At 43.1% G+C, this 26,092-nt stretch overlaps 1 protein-coding gene across 1 annotated transcript; it reads right to left on the bottom strand.

Annotated features, from left to right (window-relative positions):
- Positions 1-3,317: 3,317 nt before the first annotated feature.
- On the bottom strand, positions 3,318-21,198 carry DHTKD1 (dehydrogenase E1 and transketolase domain containing 1). The gene is made up of 17 exons (XM_067005246.1): positions 20,990-21,198; positions 18,954-19,109; positions 17,990-18,201; positions 15,995-16,189; positions 15,403-15,672; positions 14,344-14,515; positions 12,587-12,785; positions 11,407-11,719; positions 10,316-10,400; positions 9,536-9,675; positions 8,939-9,089; positions 7,610-7,716; positions 6,379-6,543; positions 5,941-6,023; positions 4,944-5,113; positions 4,341-4,426; positions 3,318-3,864 (listed from the first exon to the last, which is right to left on the bottom strand). Exons 1-17 carry the CDS (start codon positions 21,153-21,155, stop codon positions 3,763-3,765), a joined length of 2,772 nt encoding a protein of 923 aa, XP_066861347.1. The 5' UTR covers positions 21,156-21,198; the 3' UTR covers positions 3,318-3,762.
- Between the last annotated feature and the right edge of the window lie 4,894 nt (positions 21,199-26,092).

Below are 26,092 nucleotides of genomic sequence, written 5' to 3'. Positions count from 1 at the left end.
GAACGGGAGCGGAGCCGGTTCAGGTCCCGTCGGCGGCCGGGCTAAGGCGGCGGCGCCTCACGGTTGCCCCTACCCGCCTGCCCCTTGAGGCGAGGAAGCTCTGGCGCTCGTTTATTCTTGCCAGTTTCTTCTGAGTTTTGGGGTTGCTTTACTTGGTGGCATATTTCCTGGGTCAAAGCAATGCCCAGCTGGTAAATGCAGCGGTTTTTGTTCTCACTGGAGTGAGAGGCTGCTGCTTGCAGCCCAGCCTGGCCGCATCTCTCTGCCGGGTTATTGAAAAGAAATAAAGATTAGTGGCGTGTGCCTGCTGTGTCTGACTGGTGCCCCCAGTCACCCACATCCCACTTTGATAAAATCACGGGTATGTCCCAGTTTGATAATACCACAGGTATGTGGGTAAACTGACCCCAACATATGAGAATATCTGGAGTGGGTATAGGTATCACAGAAACCTGTATCAGACCTTCTAAAGGGCTTTCAGTCATAATAGGTGATGGTCTATAAAATGATATTTATTAGAATTTATTGTAGGATTTGTGTGTGATTTAAAACAGTATTTGCTCTTCACAATTAACTCGCCCTACACATGGGTTTGTGTTCTTCCTCAGGGCATGGCTGCTGTTTTGGGCCAGGTCCTGTGTGGAGAATGAAGGCTCCTTCCCCAGCCTTGAATCCATAGATTGGATCCCCCAGGAAGAAATCCCCATAACCAAGACCTTGCTACAGTATCTTTAAGGAATTTTGTTCGATAATCACCCTCAACTGAAATCATTTACTAAGGCTTTTTCACCCAGTTTGCACAGTCATATTTTTACAAACATTACTGAGTTACCCTGTGACAACTACTTTTTTTCTGTAGGTTCCTGAATAGTCCAATAAGTGCCCATCATTAATTGGCCTGTAGATGCCTTGTAGATGCCCGGGTTAATAGCTGAGCTCCAGGCAGTTTCTTGCAGTTAACCTGTGTTCAGATTTTTAGCCATACTGACACATTCCTTAAACTACAGGTCCTCCCAGCTTCCTCCCTCACAGCAAGCCTCTGTACCTGTAAGTCACTGGCCCCTGTTTTGATGATTGATAAAAGATCCAGGAGGTTTCCTCAATCTGTACTAACCCAGATACACCACTGCAGGTGTGCTGAAGGAATATTACGGCATCATCAACAACGGGTTCCCAGTGACTGAAGTTTAAAAAAAAAAAAAAAAAATACAAATTTGCTTTCTTTGCTCATTCCAAATGAACACTTCTGGGGTGTTCAAAATTGTAAGCCTTCAAATTTCAGACTGTATTTATTTAAAATCTAAAATAACATCACTTACTAAAATATTTATTGTATTTATTTTCTTGATGGTTTTTCATCTTTAACTGAGTTACCGCTGTCTTTAATGAACTGCTCAACCTAACATCTCTTGCCTTCGATGTCTTTTCTTTCAGTCTTGCAATTCCACCTGACAATCCTGAGCATGCATCCGTGACTTCTACATTTCATCCCGCACACCACAATGCACAAGTGCTGTAACACTTCAGATGTCAGGGTTTAAAGGTTGGACCAGATGATCTTAGAGGTCTTTTCCAACCTAAATGATTCTATGAATAGAGAGAGATTACAGCAAGAGTCCCACCAAACTACCTATTCTTCAAGTGGGAACCAAATCCTGACCATTTTCCCCCTGAAGAAGAGGGTGCTACAGGCAAACATTTGTTTTTGCTATGGTGTATTTAAATAAAAGTTGAGCTACAATTTCATATACTCTTAACAGCATACCAAAAAATGGCAAGCTGTTGACTGCTGCTCATGAGAAAAGCCATGCTTCTAGGAAACTTACTACCAAGGATAAGAACAGCTGTTTCAGAAAAAGGGGAAAAAAGGCAACCATACTCAGGCATAGTTTCCAAGCCCACACACAAAAGGAGTCTGAAAAGAGTGGGAATTAGATGCAAAGACTATGTTTTTTTTTCCTTCATTGAATGGCAGGGATCCAGAGAGCTTCAATGTGTAGTTTTTCTGTTGCAGCATTTCATAAATTAAAGTGAAATTCTGCCTTAGAAGTTATGGACATTATTTGTAAAGCACATTCAGGATGGTAAGTCATTTAAATGTTAAACTATTGGTCTACCCCCAGCAAAGGTTATTTTATTCCTTCATAGGGAAGGCTTCAAATCAGCAAATAGGAGACCACGATTTTAATACCTGATCATAGTCTGGTTCTCTATTTCAGTTCCCTGAAGTTTTTCATTAAAAAAATAAAAAGGTAAAAAATAGATCGAAAGGTAATAAAACATAATACTTTTTAAAATACACAAATTTGGGAACCAATCAATATTCTCACAAAATTTTGAAATGTGCCACAGCATTAAAAAGAGAAAGCTTTTGTCTGCTGTCTGCATTTTGGGAACTTCTTCATGTGGCTTGAACATCAGTATCTGTTTGAACTCGTTCAGAAAATCTGGTTAACTAACCTCCTGTTGTCATTTGCTGCTATTCATGTCACTGATTTCTTCTTCAACCTGTTTCCTTCTATAACCTGTTTTGATACCACAGCTTTTCGCTGCAAAGAAAAGCTGTTGCTCAGGAGCCTCACAACATGCCTCCACACGGGAAGTTTGCCCAAACTAAAAACAAAACCAAAATAAGCCATGAGATATTTTTGCTACAGCTTTTGTTTTTTTTTTTGAGAAGCCCCTTCAACCTCCAAATTCTGCCACCCCTCACCCTTCAAGCTTCTGGTGTATTCGAAACAGGCCTCACTATTACAGCTTTCAGCAAGGGTCGCTCAAACTCTTTACAGCCTGCTTTATCTTTTCTGTCTTGCTTGCCACAGTTTTGGACTCTTTTTGTTGCTCTTGGTCACACCTTCAGCTTTCTTACAGCATAAGCAAAATTTTGTATAGGAATAGGAACCACAGAAGAATACACTGAATAGAGGCAAGCCCTCAAAAACAACAACAAAAAATAGACAGTGGACACTGAGAAGGATTTTCAGGGAAGGGGGAAGCATCACTTTTCAGGGTAGCCTCGGGTACCAAACTGGTAGCCAAACTGGCTCGGCTTCTACAAAACGGGGTTCTAAAATATAGCACGAGCCTCACTGCAGCACACCTCCCACCCTACAAGCTCGATGTGAAAGCACTGCTGCTCCTCATGAGAGAAACCAGTGCCCGAAGCCTTCAGGGGCCATCCTGCTAGGTCCCCCCAGGAATCCTGCTTTAACAACCCTTATCCCTTCAAGCTGTGCACATTAGAAGAGTACCAACAATTGCACAGATTTAATTGCAAGTCCATAGGAAAAGAAATGAGAAAATCCACAACACTCGGCTATAGAAATGGCTCATTCCCAGGCACCGGGAAGCATTTATTCAACCGAACAGCACTAACACTTCTGCGGAAATGAGAAACTGTTTCCACACATACACCATCCCAGGGAACTGACAAACGCAGATAAGCGATCGGATACAAGGTATTTTATACCCACCTCGCTGATCTTCCCCCTGGACTGCATTTTTTTAAAAACTTTTAAGAGATCTCTCGTAGAAAATGCTACAAAAGAACAGAAAAAAAACAACTATCTAGAGTAACAGGCATCAGCTTTCATCCTTAGGTACGTCCCCATATGAAAAAATGGCTTCATCAATACAGAACTTGTTCCATTCTTTTTCCCATTTTGGAAAATTAAGAGTCCTAAGGATCTGGCTTTTGTTCTTCTTCCCAGGAGGAAGGCAACAAACACGACTGACTACACGAGTAGGCTGTCCGCTGAAAATTTAGATGAACGTCTTGGTAAGAATGTCTTCCTGCTGCTGCTGGTGGAGGGTTCCAATGCCAACTGCTGGGGCTGGTAAAGGAGGTCTACTCACAAGAGCGAGCTGAAATTAGAGTCAGGAGGAAAAGATTAATGAAGCACAAACATAGCACCGCATCTTGAGGTTCTCTGATGCCACAGTGATACCTATTGTCAGATACTGGGCAGTTCCAGCTGGAGGTGCTGCAGGAAGTTATCCTCCCTCTCCCTGCGACTACAGTTCCAAGACCATTATAGTGTTCGATCTGCCACAGCAAACAGCAGCTTCAGATTCTCCTCCTGCTCACTGTGGCACCTTAATCCCTACCTGGGATTAACTTGACTTAGACTAAACACCTGGTAAAAGAAAGCTCCAGGCCTGCTCACTGAGAGTAAGTGGTGCAACAAAAAGCATAAGTGGCTAAAATTAGAACACATTCAGTTTAGGCACTAGGTTACGATTCATGCACTAGGTTTTACATGTAAACATCACAGAATTTAGCAGTCAAGAATAACTTCCAAGTTCATTTTAAAGACCAGAGCACCATGGGGACATCTTACCTTAACCCCCAGCTGCTTTTCAAACCGTGGTGACACAAAGGACCACGGACCCATGTTCTGTGGTTCTTCCTGACTCCAGATGAAGACTAAAGGAAGGAAAGTGGTACATTACAAGCGCACATATTTATCTTTTCAGTAGCTCACGAAAACTATGTTTTTCTGTTGTAGCACCTCTGCTTTTTTTGTCTTGGTACTGTCTTTGAAATGAAGTCTTGTGAGACTGAATTCACTGCAAGTCAGAGCTTGCTGCAGTCAAACCCGAAGTATGTCCACCATTAGGGCATGCTGTGGGTACACTCTTCTACTTCACCATCATTTTCAAAAAATACTTAAAGGACTGGATAGAAAAGATCAATGCAAAAATGCCCCAAATGGTTCACTCTGATTTTCAGTAGTGCTTTAGAGAAGCTAACAATAGCAGAGACAAACTTTTCTAGCACACGTGGCGAACACCTGTATTATCCCACTCCAGAAACAACAGATATATGGGGGGAAGAGCAAAGAGGAAAACACCACTACAGCTCTTCATCCTAAAAAGCAAGCAACAGATTTAGCTCAGAATTTCAAAGAGGCCAGAAAGAAAAAGGTAAAAATTTTGCTTACCTTTGGCACGGCTGTATTTGTTCAACTCTTGCTGTAGAGCTTCCAGGGGGAAAGGACACAGTTCTTCAAGTCTCAAAATAGCTGTGTTGTGCTGTTTCTCTCCTAGCGTCTCCCTTTGCTTCACCAAAGCGTAGTAATGTTTACCGGAACAGAGCACCACTTGGGTGACACTAAAAAAAACAAACAAACAAACAAAAAGTGTTTCCAAGTTTAGTATTTCACAGAAACTCTATGCAGAACAGTTTCACACCTTTAATAAAAGCAACCAGCCAAACTTTAAAGACAATTTTACGAAGCTAAACTGCTACCCTAGACCATCTTTTCTTTGTCTTCCATCCCACTCCCACCCAACAGCCGACAAACTAACCTGTGGGCACAGCAGGCCAGGGCCCAAATGTCCTGTTTCTTCAGGTATAACTTAGCCTTTTAACTACCTAAAAATTAAACTCTTGGTCAAAGCTAGTCATCTGTGCTCTCTCTGTAGAGAATAAACCAGAGAGGGAGAGAAGTACCTCCACAGCACAATTCTCTCCCATGCCTAAGAGGAACTGTTTTGTTGTCTTAGTTGTCTGAGCTTAACAGACAAAGGCAAGGAGAGAAACCTCACCATTTGCGCCTCACCATCCCACTTAAAAAAACAAAAATGCTAAGATACTTTCAGCCTTGTGATTACACTGCTAGGACAGGGAACAGACAAGAACATTAGGAGGGAAAAATATAAACTGCCTTTTGTGAACAGGATTCTCCAAATTCATATCTGAAGGGAGGAAGATAATGCACACACAAAGATTTGTTATTGCCCTAACTTCACTTCATCAGCTCAAGTGTCCCGACAGCAGGACAAAAATTCTTCATCTCTTCATGTAGCAGCTGCTCCCAGTGGCTGTCAGTGGCTAAAAAAGTCACATCTTTCACATCACCTCAGACTTGAGCTATTAGGTAGAAGAACGGGACAGACCTTCCTTTCTAAGTTTCTCTTGTAAGAAAATAGAGCTACCTTTTAGGATCTACTGAGGAGTCACCAATGACAGGTTTGAATGTTGTCCTTGGAGCCATTTCTTCAAAACTTGACACAGCAGCCTAAATAGGGGAGAGTTATAAGTTACCAAATCTCGGTGCCTTTCCTCTCAGGCCCTGTCTGAGACAGGGTTTTGGTAAGCACAAAAGAAACATTCCCTCTCCTCTCCCAGTCCCACTCCCACAGATGAAAGACAGAACGATAAGATTCTGAAGAATACCACTGGACCCAGAATCACTCTTACTTCAGGCTCGCCTCCACTCAGCTTTAATCCTCAACCTACCCTGCCCCGAACAGGCAAAAACCCATTGATTTCACCCCAAAACTGAGAGACAAGAACACAGAGGAAAAGCAAATAGAAAGGGGAAGAGAACACAGAAGAGGAGGAAAAAAGAAAAAGGAAGTTTTCCGGCTTACAGGGAGCCTGAGCAGCACTTTTGGAGAGGCAACAATGAGAGGTTTCCTGAAGTTTCGGACCATTTGCCGCCGGAGTAAATGGAAATACTGTGCTGGGGTGGTGGGATGCACAATCGACATGTTCACCTGGTCCCCATCAACTCCTTCTTCTGAGCTGTCACACATCTATGGGGAACAGAGCAATAACTGGTCAACAAGGAAGTAGTGAGCCAAATATACAGGAGTTTAAGCCACAAGGCATGGTTACTGGTATAACAGAAGGAGAAAAAATACCCCAATTCAGATGCTGATTGCAAGGGAAGAGCAACTTCAGAGAAATGGCTTTACCATTTACGTGGTAAGACTTTATCTGAATGCCTCCTTCAACGGCATCATAACCAAGGCAAGCCAGTTCTTCTAACAGTGGACAGTCATGACAACTTCAACAGAATGGCAGAACCACTAAATATGCCCAAACCCCTCCCTACGCCATTACTCAGTCAAAAAGGCTTTCATTTGCTTACTACAGTCGCAATGGCACAACAACAGATTATTTTTTTTGGGAAAAATGTGCCACAGTTTTAGTTACTGCTATTTAATAGCACCCAGCGTTCTGCTTGCACGGTCTGTGCACAGTGGGAACACTGTGAGTGGCTTGCACAGGAGGGCGGCTGCCCATTCACAATGCCAACCTCACACTGCTTTCTCTAAGAAGTGCCCATTAAAGGTCTGCTATTTGCAATACCGCAATTCTGTCTTTCTCCTGGACTCATTCTGTGGTACAGGACATTGCTGAAGAGTGGCAATCAGAAAAGAGACAGCAGGCAGTACTGAAAGCACATCCCACCAGGGATGTCTGCAGAGGACACAGGGTCTTTGCAATCACTGTGCAAATCTCATTACAAAATTTCATGTTAACCACACACACAGTTGGGCAGGTGACAGAGATCTCACAAGAACAACAAGCGTTTATTACAAAGTTCAACCAGAGTCTTGCACCAGAGCTGCTGTGGCAGCGTTTAAACCAAAGCTGCTTCCTCACCACTTCCAGCCCTTCACCTCCTCTTCACAGTCCCCTTTCTCCCTCCACGTTCAGCTCAGCCCAATCCTACGGTGAGATCCTGGTAAGCTTCTTAAGTCACTAGCAGTTGCAAAATACCACGTTCCTGATGCACCGGAACTCCCAGAGCACTGCTTGCCAGCGCTGTGATGGGGAATATGTGAGTGTGAGAAGGGAGGCGGGGTGGGGTACCTGCAGGAAACGTTCCATCCGGCAGGACGAGTGCTCAGGGCCTGCACCGTCGTAGCCATGGGGAAGAAGAATTACTATCCCACTCTGCAGGAGCCATTTGGCCTCACCTAAAACACACAATGAGAAAGAAAGAAAAATGATTTCAACAGAACACAAAGCCCCCAAACAGTCATTACTTTGCACGAACTACTTAGGAAGACAGCGTATAGCTGATTTCCACATCATTAAGTACAACCCTGAAACATGCTGTTGTATTTAGCCAGGAGATTCACAACTGTGAAACAGCACGCAGAAGATGATCTGAAGGTTCTGAAATTGTCATGTAACTCGGGGCTTTCAGGGCTCTTAAGGCTTCATGTCGAGCAGTGAAAGTTTTTGAACTTACTCGGAAACATCACTACATTATGAAAAAAACTCTTAATAGCGCTATTCTCCTTATTAACAGGCGTCCACAACAGTAACTCTCCTCAATAAGACAACTCCTAACCGTAATTCATTGCATGTTTTCTGTATGCCTTGTCATTTAGTCCTGTGCAGGTGTGAAGCAGGCAGCAGCCTGTCAGCCAGTCCTGCCTAACGCAGCAATGCCAGCCAGAGGTGAGCTCCCCTGGGCTCTGTCAAAGCCCCTGCGCTATTTAAGAGATTACAGTCAAATCCAGGAGGTAATTCATGAGGATGGGTGGGGTAAGAGGGCCTCTGGCAATTACCATCTATGATTACAGAGTGAACGTAGAGGCCTAACTGAGGCTAGATGCCAATACTCTGCACCCTTACACTCAAGGAATCCCCCTCTAGAAATCCATCTTAGCATTTCCTCAGCCTGTTCCAGCCCTGAAGGGTCTTTTTGCAACATCCGAGCATTCGGAAAACATGCCAGAGTCAAACTGAGAGGTTAGTTTAACAGGTGTTGTTTTGTGTTTTTTTTTTCCTGTTTGTTTTTAAATAATCACTATTTTCCTTCTATATTGCTTCAGGAACTTTACAGATACCTCATGAATGAAAGGTACATCATAAGAAGCTATTAAATATATATATACACACTAAAATAAAATGAGGGAGAGGAGAAGAAAGGCCGTTAACATAATCAACTGTGCTTTCACAATAACTGTTTTCTTTCGAGGATGACGTCTCTTTCATTTTAGACGGACTGTCTTCAGAGAAAATCGGCAGAGAAGTTGGGATCAAATAGGCAAGCTCACAAGACTTCTTGAGAAAAATTCTTTTTCTCAACACATTGCCCTTTTACTTTAAAGCTAAAGGATTTTCTAAAACTATACTGACTACAAATGATTTATTGTAAATATATTAATTAGCTCCTTGTACACTCACCTCCAGAGATGAAAGTGTCAAATATTATCTGGGCTCCATTAAAGAAGTCTCCAAATTGAGCTTCCCAAATTGGCAGTAACTTAGGGCTCTCAATACTCATTCCATATTCAAAACCAAGCACAGCTTCTTCAGACAAGGGACTGTTACTCACCTAGCAGAAAGGAAATTGTTGGGAGGGGCAGGTGAGAGAGATGACAACCCAGGGTTAAGAACCTTTGGAACCAGGCACGTCAGTGCTAGGCACACTGAGGACATGCACTCCTAAACGCAATTCACCGTCACCTCTCTTTTGCTTTTGAAGGAAGGCACTGAGGGAAGAAAAATAATAGGTGATCTCTCAAGGAAAGGCAGAACCCCTTGTTAAAGAGGGTAACTAACCATGCACTACAACTATCAGCTTGCTACAGGAAAGCACAAATCTCTCATCTGCCTTTAGCTAGGCTCTTCTTAACCCCCAATCAGGTGGGTTTTATGCCTCCGTATCCGGGCTTTGCCAGAAAATACAGGCTACATATAAACGCCTCAGTAGTTTTAAAATACGCACTCTTTCAGCACAACTTGAAGAAGATCGTCTTGTGGACCGACGGCAGAACCTACCTCTAGGAAACCCTTCTGGTCTGGGGACATGTGATTCAGAGGAATGAAGGTATCATCTGTTTCTTGGCAAACTAACATCGCGTGTCGCTGGCTAAAGGTTCCTCTGCCGACATCCTGTCCACTTAGTCTGACGTTAAACCCTTGCCAAGCAATAAGCAAAACACTGGATTAATATATGATACAATAAGAAAACATGCAGGACAGAAACTTCCCACTTGTAAAATATCACTTGTCTTGTTAAGTCTGGATTTCCCCTCATCAGCACTATCAAATCTTAACGAGCAGCAGCTCCATCTCACAGAGATGCTCACACGTCTCCTTTCTCCGCTCCGCAGCCAAAATTTATTTTGGGTTAAGCGTTTGTAACTTAACAGTTTGCTGAAGCAAACTGCAAAATATGTGCATCCTGTACCCCATGTAAACTGAAATACGAATTCAGACTAGAGAAGAAGGAAATTAATCATAGCATGAAACACTACAGAAGTGTGGGAGGCCCAACTGATGTCGCGTGCGTTGCTCACGTGCACAGCACTGAGCACCAGCTTTTCCAGGGGATGGGAGAGAGCAACGATTCTTTGAAGAAATTTAGTAGCCAATCTACAAATATTAGTGACATACAGGACTCAAATTTACGTTCTCTTGCTACCATGCAAATGCAAATTGTCCAATTTACGCAGCATATCAATCTTTGGACTTAGAAACATCTAAAAAGCCTAACCTTATACTTTACAGACACCAAAGCAAAAAATATTTCATTTTTGCTGTCTAGTTACCTCTTACCTTGACACAGCAAGGAACCAAATGCTAAAGTTTCAGCTGTTGCCCAGTCCAGCTTTTTTCCTTCCTCCATTTTTTGAACTCTTGACTAAAAAAGTAAACAAGAAGGAAAGGTTACTATTTTGCCTTTTTCTGTCTTTATGCATCGTTGTGGCACAGATCAGTATTAGAATTTAGGAAAAAAAATGCTGTAGAGAGAAACACTATTTTTCCATGAGCTAATTTTGGTTGGTTTGGAATACATGCACATCCTGAAGGAGGCTGCCCTGCAGACCACAAAACCATGTATAACCCATGTGTTCACTAACCAGTCAACAAATTCTGGATTAAGAGATTAGATCGTCGTCTTGAAATATTAATAGTCTTAGCACAGCAGAGAGCGTGCTCTTGACAGACTTTTGGTGTAGTACTGAAAGACACCAGGTGTAAGTATTTCAGTCCCCAAAATTCTCTATTTGCAGAACTGCAGACGAATGATAACGCTCAGACTTCCCACTGGGGCTGGGAAGGCAAGAACATCAGCCTTCTGAAATATTCAGCTCGTGGCTTCTCTACAGCTGTCGACCAGACACCAGCCCACGGTCATCATTCATCAAAGTGAAACACTCACAAGCCCAAACCAATCCAGTTATTGCACAGAATCTTATGACTCAAACACAGTGACTTTCAAACTTGGCCACATGTGTACACGTATGTTTATATACAAATAAACACACACATCGCTGGCTTTACACACTGCGTACACTGTTACCACTTTCCTGATTCATTCTCTTTCAAAGTACTTATGAAGTTTACATGATAGGCGTTGTGAGAACAACAAATTGTATTTTTTACATGTTTTTCCTCGTTGTATCAAAACATTGTTGAAATAACAAATTAAATATATGGTCAGATATGAGGGAGAACGTAATTTTCTTCAAACCTGGAAGAAAAATGGCATAATCATAGCCTCAAAAAAGAAAACAAGTTGTTCTTCCTAGAGAAGACTGGGCTATTCTCTAACTGGCAGCCTTGCTGTTTTTTTTTGAGTTTTTCCCTGTAACAGGTCACACCTTTAAGCAATGGGACTAGAAGCATCCTTACACTCTACTGACCTGTGCATAAGTCTTCAGGAGATGGCTGTGCATCTGGAGTTCTTCCGGCACCTCTACAGACTTGATTCCAATAAACTGCAGAAGTGGTATAGGCATACCTGTGTCCCAGGTGGTGATTTTAGCAGAAGGCTCGACCAAACCTTTCCAGTGAGCCTGCAGGTTGGTAGGAGGTGGACTATACAAAGTCATGTTGGCAAGATGATCGCTCAGTTTAGAGTAGTAGGTCGTCTTTATCTCAGATACTTCAACGTCAGTCATGAGCCCAGCAGCTACTAGATGTTCTGCATACGTGTCTGGGATACTCTTACGGGATCTGTGGGCGCGGGAATCAAACCCCAGAGACATTAAGCCTGAAAAGTGTCACTACAGAACAGGGAAATACCACCCTACTACTGTCAGGTACCAAGGAAAACGAAAATAAATTATCACCTAGTGTATTATACTCATTTGGGTCAAGTTTTATTTCCTGGCACTTCCAGAAAGATAACAATTCTCTTGGATTCATACTTTACAGTCCTTTCTTTAATGAAGTGCCTACAGTTGGCAGCTGCAGGTAAAAGTCCAAAAAAAAAAATCTCTCATTCAGACTGGCTCCGTGCTATTATATATTGGTCTTTAGGCAAACTGACAGTGGGATTTCACGATTAGCTGGGAACCAAGGCACCCGATTCCATAAATGCTCCACATAAAATACCAGAATTCATTGGCCAGTATTTTTCTTTGGGGATCAAGATGGAATCTGACTATATTTAAATGCTTGTAAAGATGAGGCTCCATCGGAACCAGCTGGACCAGGCAAGGACACAACACACGCTGCACAGGCTTCCTCCACATTCTCCTACATAATCTACCCCTCTCTCTGGCACATGGTAGGCAACTTTGCCTTCCGACTACCAGTAACTGTGAATCTGAAATTCAAGGGCTATATGCAAGATTGTTCTCCAAGAGGCATCAAACCGCATATTTGAGACCCAAGACCAGTGGTTATCTTTATTCATGTGCCATTATCAGACACGGGCCTTAGTCGGGGCTGCCAACAGCGTAGCTACACTTACCTTAAGACTTGTCAGTATGGCAAAGGATCTTCATTATACAAAGACTATTGCAGTAGTGAACAAGACTGAGCTGATGTAAAAGAAAGCACGTTTGGGGTTCCCCCATCAGGTGGTGGTACCCTTACCTGATGATTTTGTACATGCTGGGGTTGGTGAAGAACGGCTCATCGAGTTCATTGTGGCCCCACTGCCTGTAGCACAGCAAGTCCACAATCACATCCCGGCGGAACTGGCGCTGGTACTCGACTGCCAGCCGCGTGGCACGGACAACTTCTTCAGGATCGTCCCCGTTTACGTGGATAACTGCACATCCAACGATTTTACCTGCCCAGGGATGCAGAACGTAGTAACAACAGTCACACCCAACCCTTTCCAAAGTAATGGAAACAGACATAATCAGCAGAAACCTACAAGCTGATAGCTTGTGTAGCGTACTTAACAAAAAGAAACCTACAAGAGATGCTTTTTGTGATGACAGCTGGGATAAGGAGTCTTCCCTGAAAGAAAGTGCAACTGGCTCAACCTGTTGTATTTGTCGCAGTTTGAACACAACTTCTTTACCAGCACTAAATTCCCATTAGATTTTCTACACAAAATCCTTAATTGTTCTTAATCTGAATGGAAGTATTCAGGAAATGGAAAAGAACTATTTGACTGCATCTTTCAAACAAGAACAGTTTCATTTCCTTGTTATCCTAAGCTATGAACTACTACTATGAACTCATACAGGTGAGACAAAATCTTTTTGCTTGTTACTGGTCATTCAAACCATTGCTACTCCAGGCACAAAGAAAACTCTCATTAAAAGGAACTCCGCAGAATTCACACACCTTAACACCCTTTCCTGTATGACATTCTGGATGCGAATATCCTCAGCAATGCTCCTCTTGTATTTTCTCTGCCCAAATTCAAGTAAATTAAGATGCTTCAGTCAATCCACCGTTTCTGACCAATATTATATTTCCTCCCTAACAAAATCCGGAATCCCAAATGGGTAAAACAGCCTTCAATGGCCAGGTAAGAAGAAAGAAAAACTAATGATGGAGGAAAAAAAAAAAAACTCTGCACAAAATCAGCCCACAGAAAAAGTCGTAATAATATATGCTGTATACCTTAACAGATTCATTGAAATCTACCTGTTCAGTTTGATGAAGCCACAAGAAAAAACAGATGATGTTAAACCTTATATACATACACTGGGATATTTTCAATTCTAAGAGACTTACACAAAGGAAATAACTACTACGTCTGTGGTTTTGCTGATTGCATTATCTGTTTATCACTAAGAAAGATCAGTCCAAAGCAAAAGGCTTTCTAAGATTAAGCTCAGAAGTGGCATGAGCCTCATCTTTCAATTAAAAGCTCAACAACTTCACTTGACAACAAACAAACCAGGAAAATGACGGAGTAGCTGACTAATATAAGTCTTGCTCAGAAAAAATCATTGGAATGGTTTTCATTATATTTAAAAGATATTGAAAATATATCTATTATACATTCCATCACAATACATTTTTAAAAGCTGTCAACAAAATGGCAGAAATGAAATGAATTACGAAGACTTCACCTAAGTTTTGAAATTATTTTATAACATCCTGTAAAAGCGTGACAGGATTTTCCCTTGATGATTAGTCTTTGCCCTTGAGTAGATGGGGGAGGGCACATTTTTAGCACTTGAATTTTTGCTAGTAGGAGGCAATAATCAATAATAATTTGAATTTATACTCTATTATCAGAAGGGACATAGATTAGTGTAATTCCCTGGGGTTGATAGCACTTGCTATGAAAAGCCCATTGCAACAGCATGCCAAGGGAACACACTGGTGTTAAAAAGCCTTCCTCACACAACAGGCAATTTTCTTTCTGATTCAACTACACATACCAATATCACTACAGTAGAGTGACGATCTTCCCCGCTCTGGAGGAGTGGTATAGCCCAGCTGGTTATTAACGATCAGATGGATGCTCCCCCCAACTCTGAAATGTGGTAGATTAGAGAGGGTCAGCGTTTCAGGCACAATCCCTTGCCCAGAGAAAGCCGCATCACCATGAACCTGCGTTAGGGAAGAAGATGGAAAAGTCTCGTTAGAGAACACCGGAGGAATAGAAAAATCAACAAACAGTAACTCATTACACAAGACCTATCAAACTGAGTAGATAGAACAGACAGTCCTAGTTGGGTCCAGTTCTCAACCCCTTTCAGACTGTCTTCATGATTGGTACATGAAATCTACTTGGAACAGATCCCCAGTTTCTTAACTTGGCCCCCCAGTGTCTAGGTGACTGCAAGTATCCCAGCTCCAGCAAAGCTGCAGCAGCAAGCAGCAAGTCACTCACCACTGAACAAAAGCCAGCCAGGCACCACAGGATTTGCTACTCTCTTTGCTAAATAGTGGTGAGCCATGACTTACACCTACTCCTGCCTTAACGAACAGAGACAGAAGCAGACACTTTAGGAAAAGAAACTGGAAAAAAAAGAGAGTAAGAACCAATTCCAGTAGGCACAAAACGACTTACTTCAATAGCACCATGATAAATCAACAAAATTCTAGATCTTCCTGTATATTTTTTGATATATTTTTTGTTAATAGCTCTTTTCCAAGCCCATTTAATTTAAAAGAAGGCTAGCAGTGGTAGTTTAAATGGAAAAGTGGTCTGTGAGGAAAGACACTCATGGCTCTCAATGCAGGGTATTAAAATCAAGGAAGGTATTTGAATCAGCTCTTTGGAAATCTAAGAAACTGAATTGTTTAAGGCCAATATTGTCATGTATGTCACCTAAAAATCTTCCTTTCTCTCCTCTTTCTTCGTAAAGAGGATCCCAGTTCTTCATATTCTACACTAATTCAGTTTTGTTTGATATTTGTATACACACCATTTCTGTTCACATGCTTGTGTAGGAAGCCTTACAAAGGTCAGTTACAAGTTGTGAGCAAAATACCTGCAGGCAAATAACTTTGTCTCCAGGCTGAGCAGAGCTCTCTGGCGAGTAATCTCCGTCAAGCAGAGACTGCTGCCTTCCTCGGGTCTTGCCCACGGCCACCGGATTGATTGCTTCTAAATGCGAGGGGTTAGGGAGCAGGGTGACATGCACAGGCCTGTGTGAACCGAAGTCAAGATCCACAGAAGACGTCAGGTGGGAGAGCACATCCCCAATGGCCGGTGAATTCTCTGGAAACTCACTCAAACCACGCATCTTACGGAACATGAGCTGCATGGAAAAAAAAAGAACAACACTTGGTTAAATCCCCTTTCCAATCCACGGATGCAATAAAAGAAAAACATTTCCAGAATCGTATGCTTTCCTACTCCTGAAACAGCACGTTTGCTTAAGATACCAGCACAAAAAAGAACTTTAATACAGTTCTTTTGCCAGTCTCTCAGGGAGATCTGGCAGAGGTACTGACAGGAGCAGAAAACCCTCTCACAAAGGTAACTTTGATTACTCCAGCATTCACAACAAGACAAATTTTTGGATTATTTATTCACTGCAAATAAACCAGGCACACAACAACTGCCAATAAATCTCTTACCTCAGGTGGAAGCTGAAGTAAGCCCGTGAGCAGGTTAAGTCTCCCGCGATGGGGCATTCCAAGGATGATGTCTGTCACACCACTGTACGCACACATCTTGAACAGCTCATGGAAGAAACCCATCATACTCTCTGCTCCTTCACCACCGTATCGCTTCACTGTGGCAAACTTCGTGGCTAAGAAGCGATCAAACTCCTGTTAAAAAGAGAAGAACTTCAGTATTATGCTATTCTAAGGAGTACTCTGTTCATAAAATTGAAATATCATTTATTTTTGTACCCGGACAAACCTAAGCATACCCCTTGGAAGTCCCAGCTCATTCTCCACCACCCCAGTCTAAGACCAGAAGCCACGATGCGTACATGTGCTTTTCTCCTTTTAGGTAGAACAAATGGTGGATTGAGGGCCGAAGTGGCTCTAACATGGAAGGAGGTGGATACAGAACTACATGAGAGCAATTTACCAATTTCTTAACAGTCTACCTGGTTTAGGTGAAAATTAAGGAATGGCAATATAAGTAATTTTATGGTAAAGTAATGGTAAAATAAGTAATTTTACCGCAGAAGCTTTTACTATCTGAGATGTCAAGTGCTAGAGAAGCAGCATTTCACTTTGATCACGTTAGACTCAATCTTTAGTACATAAGTAAAAGAAGTCTTGAAAGAAGGAAAATAAAGGAATCTATATGTACTGTATTTTCCTTTCACTCCTCCCACTTCACGATTCCTAGACAGCTCTCTTAAGTGACAAAGTTTTGGAAGCAATGGAAGTGTCTGCAGTGTTTTGCAACTGAAGACTGAAAATAAACGAAGACTGTAACTGAGAAGGGAAGACTGAGTCACAGCCAAAGATCCAAGCCAACTCCTGAACACCTTCTAGTTAAACAACATTGGATTCTAAAGAAGAACATATACAAAACTAATCACACAGAGAAATGTTTTTTCCATCAGTTAAATTCTACACTCTAAGTACATTTCTAGTCATCCTGAAGGTAATATAGGATTCCTCAAGGTCCTGATGCCACTTTTCACCCTCCAGTGTCACTAGCAAATTCTTTTAATTGCCAAAGAGGCAGGAAAAATATGCAGTGTGCCATATACTTCTGTTTAGTCATCGGTATATGTTACTTTTAACACTCCTTCCACTCAGAAAACTGGAAACAGGGACACCTTCACAGATCCTGCTCTTCCACCTTTCCATCCCTCTAGATTACATAGGGAAAGAAGGGGAAAACTGAACTTTTGCACAGTATAGAAATATTTGTCTCTGCACACTTTGCAAGTACATAAATCTTCGTTACAGAATGCATTGGTTGCATGTTCCTCTGCTGAAAGGCAGAAAACTTAGCAGAACTATGGGGCTAAACCCTCAGTCCAACTGTTTTGTTCTCCCAAACTCTTGACAAACATTGTGCTTTAAAGCTAGCAAAACAGATACGGATATGGGTGAGGGTGAAAGGAAAACACAGAGCACAAAACTTCATAGTGCTGTGCCCAACCTTGTGTTCCAACCAGTAACATGTAATATACACTGCCAGATCACTAGTTCGAGAGAGTATCACTTTTTAAGACTGATTACTCACAGGTTTGCAGGGTCATTACTTGTGTCTCCAGATGTCAAGGAATATATATTGTTTGTGAGATATATAATCACGTAACATATATTCTAGTAAGTTCTAAGAGCGTTTGGAGTTTGGATCTGGCTGGAAATGTTTTCCTCCAAATAATTTCCAAATAAATCAATGCAAGTCAAAAGGCATTGCTCTATGTTTCAATAATGGCTGCTAAGTAAATTCAGCAATGACCCCCAGTAAAGATTCCTGCATTTGCGTATTGCACTTTTTTGGGCAAAATCTTGCTCTTCTTCCTCTTGGATACTGTCAAACCTTTTTAGGGTAGTGATTCTTCTTTTCTGAGCAGATAATGTCCAGAGCAGCAGGGAATCGAAAAAAGATTCTGCAACTCTGTTAGCATCAAATAATAGTTAACAAGGTACCTGGGATTCCAACATCAGTTTGCACAAGTGCTTTTTCTCTTCGGTTGTAAACGCTTCTTGTTTTAACTCTTCAAACCTTTTAGCAAACCATTTTCTCTCCTCCGAGGTCGGAAGCTGGCTTGTTTCTATGGAAATATGCCCGCAGTATATATGGTCAAGGTAAGCCAACACATCCTCCAGGGAGGCCTCTTCCTTTCCCATGTTTAGAAGCCCTGGTCAGAAACAAATGTTATTAGTCACTTGTGGGGAGATGGGGGGAAACACTAAGAACTAAGCTGACATCTTGCAATTATATTAAGATTTTGAGAGTACAAATTCATGTCCTGATTTCCTTTCCTTCATTTAAATTAAAAATTAAAGAAAAAATTTATAAAGCACACTTGAGTGTTATTAACAGGAGGGTCTCAGGCTTATTTGCAAGGTGCTCAAAATGTCCTGAATGAGTTCAATGTGGGTGACACCGAGTAACTGTTTTTGTGACTGGTATAGCATTCGTTTGGTTGCTCAGAGAGATCAATTCCAATCCTATGTGCATCAGAAGTAATAAGTGCCTGTTTTGTAGGTGGTGAAAATATAGCATGGAGAGAGACCTTCATTTTGTCAAGGCCACAGTAAGAGTCAAAGATCCGAGAAAAGATAAATCTTGACTTCTACCCAAGTGCCATGACAGCTTCACTACAGTGTCAAAAATATGCTAAATCATAGAACGTTACAGAAATTAATGTACAACCTCAGTAGTTTTAAGTACAATTAAAAATTTTCACGGTTACTGAAGATGCTAGGAGGTAGCCATTCATTACACAATGATTTGTGCAAACGTAAGTAGGTTGAAGTCAACAGCCTTTTGTCCAACAATACATTACTGATTGAACTGCTATTCAGTATTTGGCTGGTCTGCAAAGTACGCAGCCTCTCAATAAACCAACCAGGAGAAAAATTTGCTGTGATAAGTCTGCAGACTTACCTGTAGTAATGAGAGGCCCTTGAAGAACTTCTGTCAACTCGCGGATTTCAGGTACCATGTTCATGACAGCTTGGCCAGCACACAGTGGGTTTATTTTGGCTGCTTTGTGGCCGTGTTCAGAGTACGCAGTTATTAACCGAGCAAGAGCATGGTCAACTAAACACAAAAAGAAAGCAGAATGGTATAGCACATGCTCACATTTAGTCCATTTACAGTACCACCACAGGAGCACTCTGTCCATCGATAACCATCGAGGTTTGAGCTTTCAAGATTTTTTCTAAGCAAGTTTTTAACCATATCACCCCACAAGAGCTCCTATCAAACTGCCATATCTGCTTACTCATCAAATTTTCAAGCAAGTTTACATTTCCCTCGTGGCTGCCCTTATAGTCACGCTCCTGTACACATATGCAAAGCTACTTCAATTTGCTTCAAGTCTCTTTATGGCAATGGGTACATCCAACTCGAGAAAGGTAAGGTACCAGCGTGCAAAGTCTTATTTCCTGAGCTGACTCAATCGTAACACTTGTGCTACCCTGTTCCTTGCTGGGAAGACGGGAAGATAGGGTCTTAATAATAGTTCAGTTCCTGAAACTTAAAAAGTCTGTGTCTGCAGGAACCACTAGCCAACGGCATGTGCCCATGCTGAGCCAGACATACTAGACATTCAAATATGCAAACATACTTTTCAAATATATATTCAATAAAATATATTGCAAGCAGAATCTGCTACAAATAAATTAGTTTATACTGGATTATAATTTTTTATAATGTGTTTCTAGCATGGTCTGTTTTCCCTGATAAAGACACAGTGCTGACAGGATTCAGGCGTGAAGTTTTTCATTTTCCAAAACCATGCAATTTCGGGATGGGAGTATTTCACAAAGTTGTTTCTTTGCTGTCTGTATTTCAGCTGCTGGCACTGGTTCAGCCACTCCGCTCCTGCAGTCGGGGCACTCAAACAGGTTGCTCCCTCAACACTTACGGCAAGAAAGACATTTAGATGCAATTTTAAAACGTGGCATAAAAATATATTAACGCTTTCCTTCCTTAATGAGGAGGCTTAGCGTAGGAGGGACAACGCTCCTACAGCAGCTTTCTGCTCAAAATTATTTTTCTGTGCTATAAAAGTGAGCTAAAAGCATCACAGTCAGTGCTGTAGAAGAGAATTACCTGTAGCTAGCTAGTTTAAGCCCAAAAATATATAAATATAAAAGACTAAAGGCACACGGCACCGGTACTTTTATGAGCTGGAAAATCCCTCCGGGAGCACATTTACTCGACTACAGCGATTTCAGCAGCCCGTGCAGCCCAAGCACAATTTTTTCTGCCCACGGAGTTTGGCGAGGTATCGGCACGCTTCACGTGGCACCGAAGAAAACAACTTTGCGCTAAGGACTCGAGCTGCCCGCAGACAGCTGTCGGCAGGGCAGGTAACTGAACCTCTGCCTCGGGACACGAAAAAACAGCCCAGGGCCTCCTGAAGCTGTCAGAGAGATGTGTCGGCTCGGCAAGGCCGAGAAGAATGAAACGAAATAAAAAAAATTAAAATGAAATAAAATAATAAAATAAAATTAAGTGAAAAATGATCAAATAAAATGAAAAATAACGAAATGAAGTAAAAGATGAAAAAGTGAAAAAAATGAGGTAAAAATGAAATAAAATGAGGTAAAATGGGATAAAAATTAAATAAAGTGAGGTAAAATGGGATAAAATGGGATAAAAATGAAATAAAATGAGGTAAAATGAGATAAAATAAAAATTAAAATAATAAAATGAAACAAAATGGCATAAAAATAGTGAAATTAAATGAAATAATAACATGAAACAAAATAAAAAACGAATAAAATGAAATAAAAAATGATGAAACAAAACGAAATGAAATAAAAAATAATGAAACAAAACGAAACAAACCATGCCAAGCCCGCCCCGGCCCCCCCAGCCGCGGTCCCCCCCCCCCGCACCGCCTGAGCCCCCTGCCCGCCGCCCTCCGCCCAGCCCGGTGCCGCGGGACGGCTGCGGGCTCCCCCCGGGACCTGCTCCGCCGCTCTCCCCGGCACGCCGCGGCTCCGCCGAGCTCTCCCCGGCCGCCTTCCGAGGCCTGTAGCCGTACACGCCGCGCTCCGTGCGGTACCAGCGCCGCAGCCCGGCCCGCCACGGCCATCCCCACACAGCGCTGCCCGCCCGGCCCGCCGCCGCCATGGCCTCCGCCGCCGCCGCCAGCGGGCTGCCCGCAGCCAACCGCCCGCCTCGCCGCCGCCAACGCCCCCGGGCCCGGCGGGGAGGAGCCCGGAGCCGCCCGCCCCGAGCCCTGAGGGAGCCCGGGGGCTGGGGGAGAGGCAGGGAGCGGAGGCTGGCGATCTACAGCCGGCGGAGGGGGGCGGTTTTTCGCCCTGTTTCTGCCCTGTGGGTTGGGGGACAGGCACGCTGTGGTCACCGCTGACTTCAGTGTCCACAAAGAGGGGCTTGGAGTGGAAGGTTTGAGCTGCTCAGCGTGTTGTTGCTTTTCAGGCGTGCTTGCGTCACAGAATCACAGAATCATCTAGGTTGGAAGAGACCTCCAAGATCACCCAGTCCAACCTCTGACCTAACACTTAACAAGTCCTCCACTAAACCATATCACTAAGCTCTACATCTAAACGTTTTTTAAAGACCTCCAGGGATGGTGACTCCACCACTTCCCTGGGCAGCCCATTCCAATGCCTAACAACCCTTCCAGTAAAGAAGTTCTTCCTAATATCCAACCTAAACCTCCACTGGCACAACTTTAGCCCATTCCCCCTCGTCCTTCCAGTCAGTATCCCAGGACCGTTATCGATTTCCAGATGTTAACTACGGCACTTGTAAGACCGTGTAAAGTGAAAAACGAGAAATAAAAGACCAAAATCACCCTTTACATATTTTAGGTACCGCAGGAAGCTTTTCTCCTTTGTGCGTTGTCTGATTCCTGAGGTGATCTCTGTATGTTCAGTGTGATTCCTCAGGTGATCTCCTCTGTGTATATTGTGATTCCTTAGGTCATCTCTGCGTGTTCAGTCTGATTCCTCGCGTGATCTCCTCTGTGTGTTCAGTTTGATTTTTTAGGTGATCTCCTCTGTGTGTTCAGTCTGATTCCTCAGGTGATCTCTGTGTTCAGTCCGATTCCTTAGGCTATCTCTGTGTATTCAGTCTCTTTCTGCCCCCTTAGGTGACTTCAGAAACACATCCCAGTATCCTGGAATTCCCTGTTAAAAGACCAGGACGGCTTCAGTATCAAAGTTTAACCCCATGCATTTGTTACACTGGATTGTGATTAGACTGGTAAAAGACACATTAACCTCACCGCCTCTGGAAAACCTACCAAAAAGTACAAGAGCTGAGGAGAATCGAGGTTTGAACAAAACCTAATAGCTTCGTGTAAGCTTTGTGTGAGTGCAGGCCAGAGGCAGGAGCGGCGCCGGCTTGGCTGTGCCTGTGGAAATAAGATAACCGAGCCTGCTTTGTAGATTGCCTGCGCAACGGGGAAATCAAATCGAAGAGAGCATTTCTTTCTTCAAATCAAACAGTGGCTACGTGCTGTTGGAACAGGTGGAACTGGATTTTGCAACCGAATGGGTCGTGACACCACAGCTGGCCGGGGATCTTACGCTATTTACAGTTCCTGGATGGGGGCCGCTTGTGTTCCTTGCGGGTGGGATGGTTGGTTTGGTGCGGGTTTGTAAAAGCCACTCTGGGAGGGCAAAAAAGGGAGCGAAATTTAAAGCTGCAAAGAAAGCCAAAAGCTACTGCCATAGAAAGACAGATGACACCGCAACAGAACAAAGGATAGTAAGAATATGGCTTTCAGTATTGATTTTTAGTGTACATTAGGATAAAGAAACCATCAAAATAATGCTGCTATATTACATGATTTTGTAGAGAGGCAGAAAATGCTGATGTAGTTAAATAATTTTCTGCACTAGGGAAAACCCACAAATGTTGCAGACAGATGATGAAATACTTTTCCACAGTTCTTAAGCAAATAGCAGGTATCAATGTGGTTTTGCGTCGAAGCAGATAAAGAGCTAGTTGAATATTTCTCAATTAACACCGATATGCATGGGGCTGAACATTAAAAATCTTCCAAAGCTATAAAGGACCAAATTAGGTGGTTCAGCCACACCATCTGGATCCCAGAGGAGGAATAAAATATTTGTTTATGTAAGGATTCACTTACTGCCTTAATCAAGTCTAAGTGTGAGTTTATGGAATATATATCTCATCAAGTCTATCTGTTGAGTTGTGTGTTGTTTGTTTTTTTGTTTGTGATTAAAAATTGAAATTAGAGATGTAAAGTGCTTTGCAGACTTTTGCCAGCATAACCATCTTGTCTGGGACGTGATTACCTGTGGGAAAAGTCTTGCTGTAACTATATCTAGGGTAATAAAAGAGAGGCTCTGTTGACTTTGGCTCATGTCTTAAGTGTCAGGAGATGGTACCCATGCCAACAGAAACACCACTGCTAAGTCCACGTGCTCCGGCTCCTCGACGGGACTGTCCTGGCCTGACTCTGCCAGCAGAGGCAGAGAGGCTGCCTGAGAGAAGGCTTCTGTATGAGGCTGATTCAGTTCTACCTCACGTCTTGGTTACAAAAATTAGAAATATTTCAAAACCAATGTGCTAAATACAGCTGACTACCTAGCAGATTAAACTTGCAACATTTTAAATAGAAAATCATCATCAGATGGGTGCATTTTAAAGCACTGGTAGTTCATGGCACTTTAGTACTTCTATCAACCCAAAAACTTCCCACAGAGTACACCCTGACAAGGTTTGTCAGCCGGAGTTAAGTGGTGAAGAGCGGTTATCTTGGCTCTGAATGCTAAGCTGGACTGGATGTAAGCAAATGTGATTTAACAGGATTGGACATATGTTTGTACACCTTGAAAAAGTATATGCACAAAAATGTATCTCCTTTCCAGGAAACAGTGACTATAAATAATCTCGAAAAATCACAGGAATAAAACAGATGGGTCTGAAAAAGTTATGTGAATATCAGCTCACTTGGCAAAAAAAAAGATAATTTTCTGGATTTGGCTACAAGGCAAATACTGAGCTCACCTACAGATTCTACATTAGGCCAGTACTTGGCATGAGTGCAATTACTCTCTGAACAGTGTGCATGTTTGGTGCCAGTAACTGAAGAAACCTACTGAAAAAGTTGGGAAGAGCTTCAAGAATTAAAAAACTGAATGACACACTTTACATCTGAAACTTAGGTAATGAGATCCACCTGGATTATTTTTTTTTTAGTAAATTAGTAGGAAAACCTGATCAGTATTTAAGCAGCCACAGATGAAACAGATACTTTATAAGGAAAAGCTTTCTGATCTATCAAAGGTAAAACAGCATTTGTTTACAGCGTCTTTACCAAAGAGAGTTCCAATGAAGTTGTAGCTGTGGCTGGTGGGGAATGTGGTGTAAATACAGAAAGTACTACTGTTTCAGACTTTTAGTGATGGTGCATTTTATTCATGCTAGAAAAGGTAGCAATACCATTCTGCAAAATAAAAGAAGCCAACATTTCTTGATGTAAGGCTACTGAACCTGCAATTTAGCCCTAATATAATGCTGAGTCTGCCTTTTTTAAACCATAACAGAAAAGCTGCATTCAGAGGCATCCACTCTACATTATTGGTGTTTTTCCAAAAACACCAGTATCTTTGTAGATATCCTCCCCTTTTAACCCCTCTTTTCTCTGTTTAGCACATCACATGGATCTTCCCCATTCCAGCAAATCAGTTTAAGCAACCCAGTAACCATCTTGGGAGGCAAATGATGTCTTCGTGCCACAAAGACACTTGAACAATCGATGTAAATAAGAAGCATGACTTCACCCCTTCAAATATTCATAAACTTTTCCAGACGGAGATTTTCGGATGTGTCTGCAAAATGAGGCATGAACAGCAGGAGGAGGGCTCTTTCCTGGAAAAAAACCTGTCCAGCCCCGTACCAGCTGGCAGAGTACACAAAAACCAAGTCGGTAAGCAGTCTCATATTCGGGCTGCCTCTTCCCTGTGATTAAAAGTGGGATTAACAGAGGAAAAATCCTGTTTTGGACTGCCTCTTTGCCTCTTCCCTGTGACTAAAGTGGGTTTAACAGCAGAATAATCTCATTTTGCCCCTCGAGGCTTGGCCGTGATGTTGCAGTCAGGTGTGTGTGTGCTCACCCTAAGCCTGGAGGGGCACAAATACCTCACTGTACCTAAGTGACAGCTCACAGGAGCCCGAGTGCTTGGGCCCCTCACTACCAGAAGGACATCGAGGCCCTGGAACGTGCCCAGAGAAGGGCTACGAAGCTGGTGAAGGGCCTGGAGCACAAGTCCTGTGAGGAGCAGCTGAGGGAACTGGGGTTGTTTGGTCTGGAGAAGAGGACGCTCAGGGCAGACCTTATTGCTCTCTGCAGCTACCTGAAAGGAAGCTGTGGGGAGCTGGGGTTCGGCCTCTTCTCACAGGTAACTAGTGATAGGACCAGAGGGAATGGCCTCAAGTTGTGCCAGGGGAGGTTCAGGTTGGAAATGAGGAGACATTTCTTCTCAGAAAGAGCAGTCAGGCACTGGGACGGGTTGCCCAGGGAGGTGGTGGGGTCACCGTCCCTGGGGGTGTTCAAGGAAAGGTTGGACGTGGTGCTTAGGGACAGGGTTTAGTGGGTGACATTGGTGGTAGGGGGTGGTTGGACCAGGTGACCTTGGAGGGCTTTTCCAACCCTAATGATTCTGTGATTCTATGAAAATAAACACCTGAGTGCTTAAGGAACTGGATCTTAACCCCAAAATACCCACTTATTGAGGCCGGACCGTGCCAGACCTTTCACGTGGGGCTAATTTCGGGCCGCCTCACGGCCAGCGCCGTGTGGGACGCGTGCTCTGAGGTAATTTGGGGTTTTCTGCCCCCAAAATTTGCGTCTGGCAGAGGGCAGGCGGACTCATGGCCTCGGGGAACGGCGGAGTTTAACGTCGGCCCGAGCAGCGTGACGCGACGCGAGGCTACAGGGGCGAAAAACGTCACGGCGGTGACGTCACGCGGCACCACACGGCGTCCCCCGCCCCCCCCCCTTCCCTCAGCCACTTCCGCCTCCGCACCCCGCCGGTAACCCGAGCACGGCCGCCCTCCTTCAGGAC

Source organism: Anser cygnoides, chromosome 1, assembly GCF_040182565.1.
Source record: "Anser cygnoides isolate HZ-2024a breed goose chromosome 1, Taihu_goose_T2T_genome, whole genome shotgun sequence".
Classification (NCBI taxonomy): Eukaryota; Metazoa; Chordata; class Aves; order Anseriformes; family Anatidae; genus Anser; species Anser cygnoides.
Note: the sequence above shows the minus strand (reverse complement) of the source record. Positions and strands in the feature narration are given on the sequence as shown.

Coding starts and splice junctions, on each gene's coding strand:
- DHTKD1 (XM_067005246.1), bottom strand. CDS start 21,155: ATGGCGGCGGCGGGCCGGGCGGGCAGCGCTGTGTGGGGATGGCCGTGG. Junction 19,110..20,989: donor CGGGGAGAGCGGCGGAGCAG/GTCCCGGGGGGA, acceptor TTTTGTGTTTAG/TTGACCATGCTCTTGCTCGG. Junction 12,786..14,343: donor ACTCTACTGTAGTGATATTG/GTATGTGTAGTT, acceptor ATCCCTGGGCAG/GTAAAATCGTTGGATGTGCA.